Here is a 19,531-nt window from a genome sequence, read left to right on the forward strand (position 1 = left end):
TGGTGGTTTTCCCCATCCATTTGGTGGGGGACTTGTTCTGTCATTCGGAGACTTGTAGACGCTCCATGCCACCTTACTCACATGCTCCCTTATGAATGTTCTGCTGGAACTCCATGGTCAGATTGTCAACCAATTTTTGCCACACTCCCTTGTCCTCTGGCTTATGTATCAACTCTCTCACCCGTTTCCAACCTTATCTTGCTGAAATCAAGATCATTTCTTCACTATCTCTCAACAACCTTCTACTCTAATCCAACACTTCTCTGTATCTCCCCCTATTTTTCTCCCACCCTTCCCATCCTACATAGAATGAGGGGGATGAGGACTCTTTTCCATGAGGAACCCCTTATCCTGACCTTTCCCTCCTCTTCTAGGAGTCAGTTCTGTGCCTTAGCTCCCCTCATGTATCTCCAGTTTTCAGTGCCTAGAAATTCCTCTCTTCTAGGATCAGATCCAGGTTTTGCAGGGTGGGGAGCTTATTTACTCTTGGGAGCGCTCTTCAAGAAAAAGAATAGAAAATTACACATTCTAACTTAGGAACCAAAGTAAATACAGTATTTATTCAGCAGTGGCCAGTGCACAGGTGAGGGCCTTGAAGCTTGAATTTCACAGTAAAGCCAGTTGTGTCTGCACTACAGTAACAAGGCAAGCCTTAAAGCTCCCTTGCCTTGCCACTGCAAATCACTATTTCCATCTCTATTAATCAGTCTGAAACAGCTTAAGAAATTAGTCTACATACACTGTCTTTACTTCCACAAGACTTTAACCCTATGCCCCTAATTCTATTGCAATGGCTTTGTCTAAAATACCATTGACCTCCTAGTCCCTAAAGCTAATGGCCGTTTTCTTGGTTCTGAACTTGTTTGATCTTTCTACAAATAATTTGGCACGTGGGTCCCCCTCTGACTTCTCTGATGACTCCTCGTCCACTGAAGCATTCCCAGTGGGCCTTCTTCAGGGCCCCTTCCAGGGCCCATGTTGACTTCCCTCCCTGTGACTCAACATCACACTCACACCCATGGGCCTCAGGTGACTGAGGCACAATTCTATGTTCCTTGTCTGCCTCCCCTTATAAATTCCTGGCCTATGATTCAAGTTCTATATCTGAGGTCCCAACAGCACCTCAAAGTCAATATTGTTCCCTGGGTGTGTCAACAGCATCCCTACCTCCCAGACACCTGCTTCAGAAAATTTCAAGTGTTAGACGTGTTGCTTTGTTTAAACTCTCCCTCTGTGCTTCCTTCAACTTGATAATTGAGCAGTTCCACCTCATCAATATCCCTAGACTCGGTGCATTCCTTTTCTCCCACTTTAGCGTTGCTCCCTGTAGAGCAGGCAGGGAGCAGGGCAGACCGGGCAAATTGGGAGCAGGGGTGAGGGGTCAGGAGGCTGGCAGGCCGCCTAGCCCCCAGCCAATCTTCACTCTTAGGCTTTCTCTACAAGCGTCTCTTCCTCTCACAGCCCTTCCAGCACTGTCCACTGCCCTCCCCCACAAAGCCCTGATGCTGCCCTTGCAACCTGTCTCAGCACCTCTGCATCCCCCCACCATACTCCGGGGAGGCATCAGGCATGTGTACCCCAAGCCCACACTCCCAAGCGCCTCCTGCATTCAGGGTCCCAGGTGACAGCCGCAGAGGCCAACAGCGCAAGCGCCTGAGCAACCCCCATTTACCCCCCACTCACCACTGCCTTGGACTGGTCCAAAGGATATGTTGGGGGTGGGGGCTTGAGAACCCCAGAGCTTAAGTGTGACTTGCCCCATTAAATCAGACACAGTCTGGATTCTGGATTTCCCTCTGGTTCTAGTAGCGCTGTCAGGTTTAAACCCTCTGCAGGCCCTCATGCCAGAGAGCGAGAGACACAGACACGCAGGCAGAGCAGGCCGCTCCGCGCGGGGCGGGAGGTCAGGTCCGCGCGCAGAGCAGGGGAGGGCGCGGGAGCGGGCGCCGCGGGAAGCCGGGCTGCGGCACAGGCGGCTCGGCTGGGGTGCGGGGAGCGGGCGGGTGGCCCCCCAGAGGCCCCCAGCGCGGGCGCTCAGGTGCGCGGGGGCTGCGCGCGGCGGCGGAGGGGCCGGCAGGGCGGGGGGCGCGCGGGGGGGGGCGCGCGGGGGCCCGAGGAGAGGGGGGGCCGCCACCTCCGGCCGCGGGCGTCGGGTCCCCGCGTGTCCGGCCCGCTCGGCGCGGCCGGGGGGAGGCGGGGCGCCGGGAGCGCGGCCCGGGCCGGCCCCGCGGGGCGGTGGCGGCCGTGACGGCGGCTCGGGCCGGCGGCCGAGCGCACCCCGCCCCCGGCGATGCGCGGAGATGTCCGCGTCGGGGCTCAAGGCCGAGCTGAAGCTGCTGGCGTCCATCTTCCACGGGGGCCACGAGCGCTTCCGCCTGGTCAGCTGGCGGCCGGACGAGCTGCACTGCCAGTTCCTGGGCGCGCCGCCCGCGCCGCCGCTCTCGCTGCACTGCAGCCTCTCGGTGAGGCCCGGCCGGACAAAGGCGGCGGCCCGCGAGGCCGCGGGCTCGGCGGGGCGGGCCCCTGGCCCCCTGGCCCTCCTCCGGCCCCCGGCCCCCCGCGCCCCCCGGCCCCCCTAAGCCCCCCTGGGCCCCTGCCCCCCCGGTCCTCGGCCTCCCGGCCCCGGCCCCCCCTCGCCCGTTGCCCGGCCGCCCGCGCGCTCCATCGCCGAGGCCCGCGGGGGGCTCCGGGCGGCGCCCCGGGGGGGGGGGCTCCTCGCCGGGCGGGGGCTTCGGCCGCGTCGCCTCGCGGGAGCCGTTTCGGGGACGCGCCCTGGGGATGCGCCCTGGGGATGCGCCCTGGGGACGCCCGCGCGGCTGCCTGATGCCGGCGGGGTCGGGCGAGGCGGCGCCTTCGGGGTGCAGCCCCCCCGCCGGGGCGCGCCCGCCCCGACGGTCGCAAAGCCGCTCTCAGGCTCGCGCTTCCCCTGAAGCCGAAAATCCGTTCACCACCCAAGCTTGGCAAAATAATGAAGAGTGAAGTAACTTCTCCAAGTGCGTGTCGACGCGGGGTCGGGCGCCGGGTCAAGCGGCCCGAGAGGCTGCCCCCGGGGCCCGGCGAGTCCCCCTGGACGCGGAGCCCGGCCGGGGCTGTCCTCGGCAATGCGGGTCCTGCGCGGGCCCGAGGTTAAGGTCATCGGTATCAAAATAACGCGCAGGGAGGGCGTCTGGGGCGGAGGTGTGCGGGCGCCAGCACAGCCTCGGGGCTGCACGGCCCTCCCCCGCGGTCAGGTTGCTGCACGGCTGAGCTCTGAGGCGCGGAGGTTGCAGAACTGAGCAGAACTGCCTGCAGAGCTCCGTCTCCTGTGGGAAGCGTCTCCTCACACTATCAAGAGTGACCAAGGTCTAGGGTGTCGTGAAAGCCAAAGAAAGTAATTTTGACATGGATGTGGTGGGGGGGGGTGTCTCAGCAGGCTTTGAGGATGGAGTTGGGTTCCCCACGGGTGAGCAGAATTTTGGAAGGAGATGGAAAGGCATTTTGGGTAGACGGGAACTCTATTCAGAAAGACCCCAAAGCCTGAGAGGGTGGGGCTGCTTAGGAGTAGACAAGTTATGCTGAGACTGGGAAGGCCCAGGCTGATACGCTCGCGAAGGGGGAGAGTTAGGTGAGCACAGGGACTGACTGGTCTGAACGACCTGGGGGGTGAATACTGCTGGAGAAGTTGGGGAATGACCAGGAACAGGTGGGGCGGGTTTGAATGCTGGGAGATTGATGACAGGGGGAGCCACCTTGTTAATCAGGTAAATTGGGGGAAATGCGTTCGCCATTCAGGACTAGAAGAGGTTCCTCTGTAGCAGGTGGCGGTAAGAAGTGGTGTGGTTTCATTTATCTGGTGGTGGTGGCATCTTGTAATGTCAGCTTGAGACGCCAGCAGTGTCTCCTTGAGAACCTGTTGGAGGCTGCCAGCCGCGTGCTGCGCCCAGGTTGGAACAGTGACCTGGGTCAGGTGGTAGCAAGGAAAGGGAGCAAGAAGTGTGTTAGAGATACTAGTGAAAGGAGGGTTTGCTGGGAGACAGGTATAACCTTAACTTTAGTAGAAGGTATTCAAATTGAGATTCTAGTAAATTAAGACAGACATCAGAAGATGACATGGAAAATGCTTAGGTAGACAAATGTGCGTTAACTACTAATTGTGGTGAAACATCGAACATTCAAAAGCTGGACAGTGGAGAAGGCCTGTGTACCCAGCCTCAACAGTGACAAACTTTTGGCCCTCTAACTTCACCTGTGCCACACTTTAGATTATTCTAAAGGAGATTCCAGGCATCACTTCATGTGATTCCAGGCATCACTTTTTACGTTATTATCTGTGTATCTCAGGTTCATGTGGCTTGTTCACGTTGATACCATTTTATCAGGGGAAAGAGCAAAAAAAAAAAAAAAATGAGGTTGGATTTCAAATGCTGATGACTGCATTTGTGGTTTGCTGTTACCTAAAAAGTTGTAGCTCAAAAAAAAAGATAGTGAATTTGACCTATCCTTCAGCTTTTCCTCTTCTTCCCAAATATTTATTTATTTATTTATTCATTCTAGAAGCTTCCCATTTTCTTCTTTTTTTCTTTTTTTTTCCATTTTTGCACAATGTATGCATTTTCATTTTGGTTATATTCCCCATACAATTGCACCCCCCTTTATTTTGACCCGAGTCCTTCCTCTCCCCACCCTTCCCTTCCAGTGTGTATTTGGTTTATAGTTGCTTGTTGATTTTGATTTTTACTTTGTATTAAAAGTCTTTTTTCTGGTCCCTTATTTCGGTTTTCTAAATTTCTGCTATGAGTGAGACCATCCAGAATTTTCCTTTTTCTTTCTGGCTTATTTTGCTGAGCATGATCCCTTCTAGCTCCATCCATGTTGCTGCAAATTGCATGTGTTTATCTTTTTTGATTGCTGAGTAATATTCCATGGTGTATATGCACCTTATCTTCTTGATCCAGTCATGTATTTTTGGGCATTTGGGTTGTTTCCATAGCTTAGCTATTGTAAATAGTGCTGCTATAAACATAGGGGTGCAGGTGCCCTTTTGAATTAATGTTTCTGTGTCCTTTGGGTAAATACCTAGGAGTGGAGTTGCTGGATCATATGGAAGCAAATATTTATTGAGCTTTCTACAAGCCAGACCCTGTCTTCTCTGTGCTTACCAAGAAGCACCCTTTTTCAGTTTCTATCATATCTGAGTTAAAGGTACCTACTAATTATTTCCTCACACACATGCATACCAATTTCTCTTAGAGAAATAATCCTCTAACAATACTCAGCCACCTTTCAGGCTTTTGCATCCACAGTTTTTCCTGTGTGGAATGTGTCCCTTATCACACTCCTGCGTCCGTGTCTGACCATCCTCAAGGCTCTTCTCATATTCAGTTCATGCTGATAATTATTTCCACCTTCCTTCTATAATCCTTACTATTTATGGCTTTAGGTATATTTATGAATAATTTCAACAGTTTTGAATTATTTTGGTGGTATAAAAGAATAATTTATAGTTACGCTATTCATCTTCCACTTAGTCAATGTAGGTCGGTAATATTTGTTGTCTATATGAACCACCATTCTAGCTATAGTGTAAGTTAACTACTAAAAATTTGTTACAAGTACCAAGTAAACATCAAGTGTAACCGATAGTGCATATATATTTTGAAGGTCCCTGAGGGTTTGGTAGGAAATCTGTAATTTAACTTAATATAAGAGACAGTTTTTAGAAGTAAAAAAACCATTTATTCTCTAGTCCAAGGGATTGAGCAAATTTTTTGCTTGATCAATTTTGTCCTAATTTTAAATGTGACGGAAGAAAGAATGCTATTTTCAACTTCAAGGGGTCGTTTATTATTTCCTGTGAACTCATGAAAGATTGTCGTGAAAATTTAGGTAATTTTTAAGTCACTAGATCTAATTGCCAATTAATGCTAACTTATACTTATCATTACACTTAAAGCAAAGTTGCTTGTTCAATAACCTGTGCAGCCTTAGTTGAGGCTTTCTTTTAGTCCTTCAAAATATTTAACATAGCTTGGCATCTCCATTTTTCCTTTTATGGACTTAATGATATTTGTAGGCATTCTCTGTTTTACAATTAAAAATTCTTCCCCTCCCCCAGAAGTAAATTAACTGGTAAAACAAATGAAGCCTCATACTGTATTGTTTGTGTGGCATAAATCATTACTCTTTCTGTAGAAGTAGCTATTTGCCAAAGTACTTGTGGTTGAAGATTTTTTTCTGGTTCAGCTAATTAAATTTCATCATTGCCAAAATGTGTTCCCTCCCCCCACACACACACAACCTTTAGCAAAATACTAAATTTAAAAAGACAAAACTTTAAATCAGAGTTTCATAGAGAAAAAGGTTTTATTTAGTAGTTGGGTCCTTAAATAATTTCTTTTGCTGTATCAAATAGATAACTTGCCTTATAAGAGAGCATATATAGGAAACGTCTTTACCAATGATAATGTTCTTTGTAAATATGAAAGTAATGGCTCATCTGTGACTGAATAACACTTTATTTGAAAATGCTTTATCATAGCTTTTCATGGAAAATAAATCAGTGCTACTGATTTCTTAACTTTACACACTTCTAGTCTTTACACTGATGAAAGTAGCCCAGCCACAGTTATCCAAAGGAAATAATGAACAAACTCTAGTAAAGAGTCTAAGGACTTTTCCTTGGCCTATCCCCCTGGGACAGATTGCCTTTCCAAATTGAACTCATGGAGAATGATTTGGAAATATTAGAACTGTGTTGTTAATCACTTAGGTGGTACTTTTAGGCCAGAGTAGTCTTTGTTTTCATTCATCTGGCCAAATTATAGTGTAGAGTCAAATTCCTACTCATTATTTAGTCTCCTCATCCCACTTTTTATGCCCTTGAAAGGAACAGATATATGAAAAGAGGGGACTCAGGTTTCTATTTTATGAAACTAAGGGGTATCCCTTAGTAACTTTCTTTTCTTTTTTTGTTAAACTTCCTTAGACCTGAAAAATGATAGTATTAGATAAATGCCAGCTCATTGAGGGCCGGGGAACTGAATTGAAATAGTCACTGCCAAACATAAAGCACCACTGGAGAGCTGAAGGAATGAAGCAATGGTTCCTTATTTCAAAACCTGGTAATAGTGTTCTCTGCTCTTCTACATGCACATTCTAAAGACATAACATATGAAGAACCAAGGAAACTAGTCAATGGTTTCTGCAGATTTGGTGGTTTGAATGCTTTGCAGTACCTTTGTTTTCTCTGCCTTAGTTCACTTAGAATAAGGCTTGAGTAAAAAAGATAAACACATGCAATTTGCAGCAACATGGATGGCGCTGGAAGGGATCATGCTCAGCGAAATAAGCCAAAAAGAAAAAGAAAAATACCGGATGGTCTCACTCATAGCAGGAATCTAGAAAACTTAAATAAGGGACCAGAAAAATGAATAACTATAAGAAAGTGAAAATCAAAATCAACAAAAAACTATGAACCAGAGACACTTTTAGGGGGGCGGGGGCGGGAGGGGAGGGATTGGGGTCAGAATGGGGGGGCTGCAATTGTATGGAGAATATAAAAATAAAATTTATTATTTAAAAAAAAATAAATAAATAAAATGGACTATTGTTATTTGGTTTGGAAAAAAAAAAAAGAATAAGGCTTGAGTAGAACATGTAAGCACTCAGAACATGTAAGCATTCTGCAGATCACAGTGATACGTATTTTTCTTTTATCAAGAATTAGTGTCTTTACTTAGCTTTTGTGGACTCTGGTCATGTTAGATACTTAGTTGTAAAATGATTAGCAGGGAGCAGTTTCACTCTTTTAGTAGCTTTTCATGTTGTCTGAGCATTTAAAATTAGTATACTAAGTATCTAGATGGTAATTATGTCAGTTTATCACATTGTCCACCCCATATTTATTGGAGAGCAGAGTGTGAAAGTTATGTGTCCTATAAGCTCTCCAGAAGTATTAGAACTGTTGACCTCTGAACCCTGTACAGTAAGGAGTGTGTGCACTCATTTTCAAAAAGTTGTGAAATCCTTAGAGATGGTTATGTCCTGCCATTTGGAAAAATACGAGAAACTGAGCATTCTGGCTGGCAATTTTGCTGGCTAGTGCTTGATAGAGTCACACATTGGTCTCTTAGTAGATTTATTTTGAATGTAGAGAAAGTTATTTCTGAATAAGACAGAAAGTTCTTTCTTAAGCAGTGACACGCAAAGAGCTTCGTTTGATTAACCTTGAGTTATGTTTCCTCAGAATAACACAATACATTTTATTGTGGTAATAGTGGAGGTAAACTTGATTGAAATTTGTGCACTTTTGGTAACCTCTGTGGTGGTGATCATAGACATCGTTATCCCATTGGTCTTAAAATTACTATAAAGCTAATAGTGGAATGGTGGCAAAACAAAGCTCCTTTTTAGTTAAATGCTTAGATAATTGTTCTGTATTTAAGTCTAAAATTTTTATAACTGTGATAAAAAAGAGCTGTGCTTGAAACACTTAAACAATTGATAGAAGAAAAATATTAAAAAATATTGGGGGCCTCCCCTGGTGGCGCAGGCGGTTGAGCGCCACGCTGTGAAGCTGGCCACAGCCTCTGCAGCACCGGTTCCATCCCGGCTGGCTGGCGAGGGTCCCACAGGGCGCGGCAGACCTCTCCTGTCTCACCCACTGCTCCCCTCAGCAGTGTGTTTTGTCAGTCTGCCTGTTCTGTTCCCCACTCTGGCTCTGGTGAACCCTCTCACCCTCCTGTGCATCTGGCCTGTACGCTGGTTCTTGTATAAATAAATAAATAAATCTTTTAAAAACATGGGATTTTTGAACACCATCCGCTTTTCAGAATCAGTATATCATGGGTTATTTTATTTTTTTATTTTATTTTTTTAATAAATTTTATTGTTATATTCCCCATACAATTGCAGCCCCCCCATTCTGACCCCAATCCCTCCCCTCCCGCCCCCGCCCCCCCAAAAGTGTCTCTGGTTCATAGTTTTTTGTTGATTTTGATTTTCACTTTCTTATAGTTATTCATTTTCCTGGTCCCTTATTTAAGTTTTCTAGATTCCTGCTATGAGTGAGACCATCCAGTATTTTTCTTTTTCTTTTTGGCTTATTTCGCTGAGCATGATCCCTTCCAGCACCATCCATGTTGCTGCAAATTGCATGTGTTTATCTTTTTTGAATGCTGAGTAATATTCCATGGTATATATGTACCACATCTTCTTGATCCAGTCATCTATTTTTGGGCATTTGGGTTGTTTCCAAAGCTTAGCTATTGTAAACAGTGCTGCTATAAACACAGGGGTGCAGGTGTTCTTTGGAATTGATGTTTCTGTGTCCTTTGGGTAAATACCTAGGAGTGGAATTGCTGGATCATATGGAAGCTCTATGTTTAGTAGGTCCAGAAATCTCCACAAAGCTTTCCACAGTGGTTGGACCAGTTTGCACTCCCACCAACAGTGCAGAAGAGTTCCTTTTTCTCCACACCCTCGCCAACATTTGTTGTTGCTAGTTTTTTTAATATGTGCCATTCTCACAGGTGTAAGATGGTATCTCATGGTAGTTTTGATTTGCATTTCTATCATGGGTTATTTTAAAGAGGAATATAAGGAAACTCTCCAAGATAGAGAAATATAAAGATTAAGTGCTTACCTTGTAAAAACATAAAGGCCCGAAACATGTGAGTGATTGAAAATATTAGTGAAGAGGTTTAGATACTGGTCATAATCTTAGAAGCCTTTCGCAATAGTTTTTTTTTTTTTTATTATTAGCACTGAATGAACTTTGAACATAATGTAGATTATGTAAGATTATGACCAGTATCTAAACCTCTTCACTAATATTTTCTCTATCTTGGAGAGTTTCCTTATATTCCTCTTTAAAATAACCCGTGATATACTGATTCTGAAAAGCGGATGGTGTTCAAAAATCCCATTTTTTAAAAAGATTTATTTATTTATTTATACAAGAACCAGCGTACAGGCCAGATGCACAGGAGGGTGAGAGGGTTCACCAGAGGCAGAGCGGGGAACAGAACAGGCAGACTGACAAAACACACTGCTGAGGGGAGCAGTGGGTGAGACAGGAGAGGTCTGCTGCGCCCTGTGGGACCCTCGCCAGCCAGCCAGCCAGGATCGAACCGGTGCTGCAGAGGCTGTGGCCAACTTCACAGCGTGGCGCTCAACCGCCTGCACCACCAGGGGAGGTGGATTTCATATGGAAAGCCAGACATCTTACTGTTAAAAATGTAGAGACCAGTAAGCAAAATCAGAAAGTATATCAACTATAATTCTACCACTATCAAATTTTGGCATTTATCTTTCTGGTCATCTGGTAATCTGTTTTCTCCTGTGCTTATATAGACTCCCTCGTCTTTAAAAAAAAAAAAAAAAAGTTCTTTTCGCAGAACAGTCTTGTCATAACATACTTATTACTCTACAGTGTCTTCAATTATTGTGTGCTGTTCTGTTGTATGGCAATAATATTTATTTTTTAAAGATTTATGTATTTATGCATACAAGAACTGGGGTACAGGCCAGAGATGTGGGGGTGGGTGGGTGAGAGGATTCACCAGAGACACAGTGGGGAGCAGAACAGACAGACTGACTGAAATACACTGCTGAGGGGAGCAGCGGGCGAGACAGGAGACAAATGTGTTGCATTTCTTCCCTTTGATATATTTTATCACAATTCATTGTCATATCACTGTTTAGTGGTTGTTTAATTGCGTATCTGGTTGGTCTGTATGTAAATCTGCTGCACCATGTGGGTCGCTGCCTTGTGGGCTGGGGATTGGACTCGTGCTGCAGAGGCTGTAGATTGTTTCATAGCGTGGTGCTTAACCCTTTGCGCCACCAGGGAGGCCCACTAGGAAGTAATCTTAACCTCACTGATGAAATTTGTTCCTTTAGAAACTGTGTTCCTCCCTGTAACCTAAGGAGGGATGGAAAATTACTAGGGAAAAGGCAAAATATATGGGATTGCTTTTATGGCCAATATCTATTGGAGAAAAGTCTCAAAGTAACTTAGTAATTATATTGCTGAAAAATTTTTAGCATTTGTAGGGATTTAATAACGAATGATTAGATATGTACTCTTATTAAAGAAATTCAGAGCTCTCATCAAAATAAAGATTAGAAATGTGACTATTAGAAGGCAGAAGTAGTACTGCTTAAATCTATAGGCTATACTTCATGGTTAATTTTTGTATGTATGTGTGTGCATGTATACATTTGCCTTTTTTTGAAGGATTTATTATGATTCTAGATTTTAAAGTCCTTAAAAATGTTAAAGCTGTAGAATGTAGACCATAATAGACCTTTCTTTGCAAAGGAAGGAAGCCCATCTTCCTTGGTGCTTTTTTCCCCCATGCTTTTGATAAGATAAAACTTTTTCATTGTATTCTCTTTGAAATTATTTACTTAATGGGTACTTTTTGCTTGGTTTTTAGACATATACGTTATGTAACATGCATCAGGACAAACCATAAATCTTTGTTTAAAAAAATTTCATGTAAAATGATTTCTGATGTGTTGCATTTCTTCCCTTTGATATATTTTATCACAATTCATTGTCATATCACTGTTTAGTGGTTGTTTAATTGCGTATCTGGTTGGTCTGTATGTAAATCTACTTAACATAGTTGTCTCTATAACAGGAATCTTACCCATCTTCTTCGCCAATATGGTTTGTGGACTCTGATGACCCAAATCTTACAACAGTTCTAGAACGTCTAGAAGATACTAAGAACAACAGTTCGGTGAGAAAAATAAATCAAGCTTTTTTCTTTTTTCTCTATGAACATTACACATAGAATTTAAGTGCTAAGAGATTGTATGATATAAAAGCTTGATTAATTAGATTATTTGGTAATCTAGGAGGAGCTAAAGTCCAGGGCATTTGTGTTGTTTTGTTTTAGTTCTTCAGATTTAATTTACTACTACCTGGTTTTCTCTTTATTCTCCATAAGTATAGTCTTAATTGAGGTCAGGATTTAAATGGTCTCTTTTCCGTGAATTCTAACCATTAAACCAAGCAAGCATTTTTGGTAGGGACTGCTAGCCAAGGTGGGAAATGGGAAAAAAGACTGAGGTGTAGGTATGAGGGGAAATAAAGATACAGTGACACCAATTCTGGTGTTAGGGAATTGATTTTTCTATCAAGAGTTTATAACTCTGCGGTAAAAGCCAAGTAATGCAAATAAAAATATTTTTAAAAATACATAAATAAATATAACTGGCCATTTTACAACAATTGTAAAACTAATTTGATTACAAAACTAATAAGTGACCATTGTAAGAGAACTGGTAAAATAAAGCAAAAAAAAAGGGAAAGAAAAATAGTCTATAATTTCTCTACCTGATAGCCATCATGTAAACAGTGGTTATATTTTAGTTGTATATATACGTTTAAATAGTTGAGATCATATTCTACATATCCTTTTATAAAAGTTAACTGCATCATTATTGTATGTATCATTACATACAATTACATACAACTGCATCATTATTGTATTGCCATTATGTCATAAAATCACTATAGAAAAATGTCAGTCATTATTTGATATGATTGTTTACCTAAAAAAAAAATTAAAGTAATCAACTGAAAAAACATTTTAAGATAATTAGTTAAAAGCTCTACTATATAAAAATCCATACTTTTCACACATATCAGTTATAGCCAGATAGAAAATATGGTGGAAAACTAGAACAAACATTAAATATCCTGGGATAGACTTAGATGTGCAGGACTTGTAGCAAAAGAACTACTAAAATTTGTTAATAAAATGAAAGACTTGACTACTGTGCTGCTTGATGGACAGTCTCCATATTATAAATGTCAGCTATCGCCATTGCTATATGTTAATTTATAAATTGAAGGAAATTCTAGTAAAAATCTTGACATAGTTCTCGAGCTTGATAAAATGGCTCTAAATTTTGTTGTGAAGAATAATAAAAAATAATGACATTGAAAAAGTAGTGAGAGACTTGCTTAACCAAATATTAAATAAAATGAAATATTGTGTAATGACAGTGAACTGGAAAGCATTAGGAATTTCGCAGATGCATGTAGTTCAGAATTTAGAATAAAATAGGGTTGGTATCTTAACTCAATACTATTTGTTCTACAAATAGTATTGGGAGAACTAACCATTTGGGAACGTTTGGAGCCTTCAGATTTTTGTTGAAATGTTATAGGTAGGTTAAATACATCTGTTCTTAAATTAAGAACAGCACAACATCACTTTGAAGAGTATTTCAAGAGTGAAGGTTCGTCTGGAGAGCCATGAAGGTTGGGAGCAAAAATTAAAAGCCAGACAGATGCTCACCCGTATGTGCGGGAAGGAAAGAGTGCTTACATAGATAGAAGCTTTTTGGCTGCCATTTTGACAGTACCTCTAATGGTCTAATGATGGACGTTTGGTAAAAGTGAAAATGAGTGGAGTTATTTTTCAATGTCTAAAATAGTCCATTAATAAATGCTCATAAAGTAAAATGACACAGGATATGAAATAAAAAATTGCATCTAATTTTATAAGTAAATGTTTGTATAAAACAAAAATTGACCATATCCTCCACTCTTTCTTATAGTCTTTGCATGGTAGAAACCTAGCTTCTTGACAGAATAAGCTATATTCCTTCATCTTTAATTCACTGAATTCACTATAATCTGGATTCTGCCTTCATTGTTATATTGAAACTTTCTATCTAGAGACTCCTTTTTGAGTTCTAAAATTGACTTCTCTTCAGCATTTGTTACTGTTGATTGTTCCCTTATTGAAACAGTCCTTCATTCAACATACATTTAGTTAACATCTACCAGTACAACTGGCAAGATAAAAATCACTGTGTATAGTTTTATGATAGAATTTTGAGTTGTAGTTAAAAATAATGCAGCCAATCTTCCCACAAGAGTGTATACAACTTTTCCAACATCTGCTAAGTGAAAAAGCAAGGAATACTATATTGTCTATAATCTGGCCAAATTATAGACAAAATCTGTCTATAATGTTGACCAAAAAATTGATTTGCCAGTTTTTACATACTTCCTCCCCCCGACCCTCCACCCCAGGTGGATACAAGAAATTGTTAGAGAACATAGAAAAGTACTTTTTGAAATTGACTGATTTCTATGCCAGGCTCTGTAATAAGTGGTGGTTGTAAAAACAAGGTATGTCCCTATCCCCTGGGAGCTGGGAATCTGTGGAGTACTTTCAGGTCACTGTCTCTGTATTTATCTGTCCCTGTATTTATCTCTCACTAACCTGCCTTGACCTACTGAGCTATTCTTTGTTCTGCTTCTTTCTTCTCATTTGGTGTTTTCTCTGAGTAATATCTCCTACTCCCATTACTTAATCATGGCCTATATTCCAGGGATTCCTAAATTTGTTATCTCTAGCTAAAATTTATGTTCCAAGTTTCAAAGCCATCTATCTGTATATCCTATAGATGTAGGGAATGTCAGTCGGTTGTACCTTGGCTGTTCAAAATGATTCCAGCTCAATTTAAAATCATCGACCTCCCAGTACTCCCCTCATCCCCATCATGTTTCCCTCAGTAATTCTCTTGATGATGTGCTTGTGAATGAGGCAAAGTGAAATAATGAAACTCTGCATCCATGCCTTAACCTGTTAACTATCTTAGAGTTCTTTTATACCAGTGTTTCAGGACACTTTCCTCCCCAGGTATCTAGTAACTTTCTAAGACCTCTCTGTCTACCTTCTAAATATTTTTTAAATCTTTTCTCATGCTCTTAGTCACATTTTTTGGGAGTATGTAAAGTCGAAATTCCTGCAAGACATGACACCCTGTTGTTGTTCCTGCCTCCCCCATTGCATCCTGTAGCTCTTCCTTGGCCCAGGGTTTGGAGAAGTGGGGTCTGTGCAGGCTAGCCTGCCTCATCTTTCTCATGCACTTAACACTAAACACAGTTTATTAGGTATAGAGCAAATCCACACTGGGGCTTTGCTTGAGGATTTTTTTTATCCTAATTTACTGTTTAACTTTCCTCAGTTTTACTTGCTCCTTTGCCTACTTTGGAGAGGTTTATTCTTTGCTTGTTTAACCCATTCTCATCTGTGTCTGTTTTCTCAGCCCTTCATAAACTTGCTTCCATTTCTTTCTCTCTTTCCTTATTTAGAAACATTGAAGAAATTTTTCTACCCAAGTGAAGTAAATTGCCTCACTAGTTCTATTGAGTATTAACTATTCTTCTCAAACCATAATTGGCCAAGCTTGTACATTGAAGGCAGTTTTTCAAACTTTGAAAAACATGTTTGTGCATATAATCTGCCTGCTTACTTGCTTCAAATAAATATGCTCACAAAACAACCTGGATTTAAAAATGAAACTTTTTTTGGGCATTTGGGTTGTTTCCAAAGCTTAGCTATTGTAAACAGTGCTGCTATAAACATAGGGGTGCAGGTGTTCTTTGGAATTGATGTATCTGTGTCCTTTGGGTAAATACCTAGGAGTGGAATTGCTGGGTCATATGGAAGCTCTATGTTTAGTAGGTCCAGACTGGATCAAGAAGATGTGGTACATATATACCATGGAATATTACTCAGCATTCAAAAAAGATAAACACATGCAACATGCTGCAACATGGATGGCGCTGGAAGGGATCATGCTCAGCGAAATAAGCCAAAAAGAAAAAGAAAAATACCGGATGGTCTCACTCATAGCAGGAATCTAGAAAACTTAAATAAGGGACCAGGAAAATGAATAACTATAAGAAAGTGAAAATCAAAATCAACAAAAAACTATGAACCAGAGACACTTTTAGGGGGGCGGGGGCGGGAGGGGAGGGATTGGGGCCAGAATGGGGGGCTGCAATTGTATGGGGAATATAACAATAAAATTTATAAAAAAAAAAAAAAAAAAAAAAAAAAAGATCCAAAACATTTTTTTTCATATTAGTTCATAGCCCAGTCAGATTAAATTTCTCATAGCCCATGAGACTTATTTTAGGGATTCACAATATACCAGTCAAACATCCTCAAGCTGCAATCAATAAGTCCTACTCTTCCGGTGTGGTGTAACAAAGTACACATGAAAAGTTTGGATCTTATATGCCTAAACTGCAAATGGTATCATAAACTAAACCCTATCACTTCAATACGAAGGATTTTCATGAGCATTTCTTTTTTATAGTTATATTTAACTGGAAGAGAAAGAATTAAGAAAATCACTCCATTTACGATCACATCTTTTTTGATCATTGAGTAGTATTCCATTTTTTGTGTATATCTCACATATTGTAAATTCATTCATCTGCTTTGGGGCATTTAGGTTGTTTGCATATCTTGATTATTTTAAATGGTGTTGCAATAAACATGGGTAGTAGTCTTCATTTAAAAAATAAATAAATAAATAAATAAATAAATAAATAAAAATGAAACTTTAAGGAGTTATCTTTTAGTTTTCCTGGTATAGTTTTCTTTTCTTTAGACAGAATTAAGAGTCTACTAAATGTTAAGTGTTTTCACAGAAATCAGTCTGTACTGTTATGAGAAGGTTTTCATTTCCTAGTACAAATGAGGAAACTCAAACTCTAGCAGTAAGTTTACTGTATCGTAGGTCATCTAGATTTCAAGGCTTTATGTGTGAGACCTCATTTGACTCTGTTCTTTCAAATGAATATAAATATGGAATATATGATTTTAGAAACTACATGCAACAACACTGCTTTTTTTTTTTTTTTTTGGTAACCTCATTAATGGTACTTTAGTCTGAAGTTGTAAGTTTCTAAGAAAAGTTAGCAATTGAAAAGCAGACAGTGTCTGGCTCTCCCCTTCTGCCTTTTAGTTGATTTTGTTCTGCTCGGTGTCAGTTGTAGCGATCACGCTTGCGCCATAGTGACTTTCTTATACTAGCAGTCCCTAAAAATAGTTTTTAAAGACTGATACTTTATTTGTAGCCTGTAATTGAGCAGTTACATGCCTTTTTCATTTCCTACTGGACTAGTTACATGGAATCATAATGTTATTCATGTCTTCTGAGGACTAACATGATGCTTATTTACTGAAATATGTTTTGTAGCTTCGTCAGCAATTGAAGTGGTTGATATGTGAACTCTGCAGATTATATAACCTTCCTAAGCACCTGGATGTTGAGATGCTAGATCAACAACTACCCACGGGCCAGGTAATGTAAACATTCTCTAGTGCTCAAGAACTAAAGTAAATTGTCTCAAGTAAAAGTAAAAGTAGGGTGATTTTTCTTCTCAATATTATATTAATGAGGTTACAACTTATTTTGAGTTTTTGCTTTCCTGTTGAAATGTTTTGTTCTGTTTTAGGCACTCAAAATAACCTTTTTATTTTATGTAAATAATTGTCCCCACCCACCACTGCCTTTTTGTTGCTGTTAATGTCCCTGCTTTCCTTGACTGTTCCTCACTTCCTTCAGTTGTTTGCCTTTGCTTACTCATTTTTCTTGCCCTGGTGTACCAGCTGTGTAAGCTCAGCTGTTCTTCTTAAGGCCTAACCTCAAGTGGTTTATCTCCTCCAAGCAGCAGAAGTGCCCACTTGCTCACCAACAACACCAACTTTTCTGGATTTCTGGATTTACCAATTTAGGCATAATATATTGACTTGTACCATAATAGGTAGTATTTACCCCTTATACCACCTACCTCACCTTCCTAAAACATTATACTCAGGCATATGAATAAACACGATCACTAGGATTTTGTAGTGTAACATTTTCTACTACTTTTCCTTTCTTGTACAACGTTTTGTTTTGCACTTTGTCTTCCTTGATGATGATGGTGATGGTGATGATAATTCTTAGTTTAAAAATGTTATTTTCTACCCCTTTTCTGTGGGATCAGCATCTCTTCTGGAGCCTTTGGTTCTTCTGCTCCAGTCTTGGTGGGGTGTTTTCTGGGCTGGCTGTATAGCTGTCATCTTCAAATTTTTCTTGTCTCCTCTGCTAGAGTAAATCACTTACTTCCTGATCTCAGGCTATCTTTCTCAACTTACTCTTTCTCACTTTGCCTTGTACATCCTCACGTAGAATCATAAGAAAGTATGAAGTAATAGTACATTTTCTGAGTTTTAACTTCAAAAAAAAATATGGCCATACCACCAAAGGTTTGAATCTTGATTCTGCTGCTTATTAAGTTGTACAACCTTGGGCTAATTTCCTAGTCAATATGCATCAATTTCCTCTTTGCAAAATGAGGGAAATGGTAGCAGTACTTGTTTTGGGGGGAACTGTGAAGATTAAGTAAGTTAGCATATGAAGATTAAGTAAGTTAGCCTTTTCAAGAGCAAATGTTATAGAGCAGTGCCCTGTATATAGTAAACGGTTAATATATGTTAACTACTGAATAGTGTACCGCCATACTTGATTGGTAGTTTGGTTGAGTATATAATTCTAGGTTGAAAATAATTTTTTTAACGATTTATTTATTTATGCATACAAGAGATGGGGTACAGACCAGAGATGCAGGGGGTGAGAGGATTCACCAGAGACAGAGTGGGGAACAGAACAGGCAGACTGACTGAAATACACTGCTGAGGGGAGCAGCAGGGAGACAGGAGAGGTCTGCTGTGCCATGTAGGTTGCTCCCTGGCCTGCTGGGGATTGAACTCGTGCTGCCGAGGGTGCGGATTGCTTCATGGTGCGGTGCTTAACCCCATGCACCAACAGGGAGACCCTGGGTTGAAAGTAATTTTCCCTCAGAATTTAAAAGTCTGTGTTATATTTTTTAGCCAGTGGTATTGCTGAAACCTGGCACCATCTGTATTCGTATGGCTTTCTGGATGCTTTTAGGAGTTTGTCTTTTCCAGAAATATCACAGTGGTATACTTAGCTGTGGTCTTTTATTTTTCCTCATTGCGCCTCAGCACTCAGTATGGATGGGCCTTTTTAAACAATGTTCTTATTTTTTGTTTTTGTTTTTGTTGATAGCACTTTCATTTTGGAATGTTTACTAATGGAATTTTAGACCTTTTTTGCTTAGTCTTTGTGTCTTATACTTTGTGTCTCAGTGTATTAATTACCTTTGTCTTTTAACTAATTTCAAATTCTGGAAGATTTATCTTTCAACTTTTGGCAATTGTGCCAGTTGATTCAGCTTAGCATGGCAGTTTTTCTGCTCGTCTCATGGTACAATCAGGAAATTACTGGGACTAGGAGTCATTAGATGCGTGACTGCATCATATCCATGATGGTTTCTTCATACCCGTGTCTAGGATCTTGGTGTTCTTCACAGCTTCTTAGAGCATGAAAGTAGAAACTGCACACCTTAAGGCTTAGCTCCAGAACAGATCAGTGTCATTTCTACCACGTTTGTTAGTTGAAGGATTAAAGTGACTCATAGCATCAGCCCAGGTTGACTGTGGGAGGGATCCATGTGAGGAGATGAATGTTGGGAGTGTGTTTCGCTGGAGTCGTCTCCAAAGATGAACCTTTGTTTTCAAGAGCCTTTTCTTATTCTCTAGTTCCTACTCAAAGCATTGTTTTTATTTTCATAGATATATTTGTAAGTCTCTTTAAGGAATTCTTTTAATACTTTTGTTCCATTCTCCCTATTTTCTTTTTTTTCCCCTAA

The 19,531-nt window shown here is 41.2% G+C and overlaps 1 protein-coding gene across 2 annotated transcripts in view; it reads left to right on the plus strand.

The window, feature by feature from the left end:
* Window positions 1-2,300: 2,300 nt before the first annotated feature.
* UBE2Q2 (ubiquitin conjugating enzyme E2 Q2) overlaps window positions 2,301-19,531 on the plus strand; it is a gene marked incomplete at both ends in the record, with an annotated part of 59,044 nt that continues 41,813 nt past the window's right edge. The window contains 3 exons of one of the 2 annotated variants that reach the window (XM_084240861.1): window positions 2,301-2,462; window positions 11,628-11,729; window positions 17,011-17,115. In XM_084240861.1, the coding sequence (XP_084096987.1) occupies window positions 2,301-2,462; window positions 11,628-11,729; window positions 17,011-17,115 (369 nt within the window). The remainder of the gene's footprint in view (window positions 2,463-11,627; window positions 11,730-17,010; window positions 17,116-19,531) is intronic. The other variant, XM_084240862.1, reaches the window with a different exon arrangement.

Source organism: Talpa europaea (assembly GCF_964194135.1).
Source record: "Talpa europaea genome assembly, chromosome: 8".
NCBI classification, from domain to species: domain Eukaryota; kingdom Metazoa; phylum Chordata; class Mammalia; order Eulipotyphla; family Talpidae; genus Talpa; species Talpa europaea.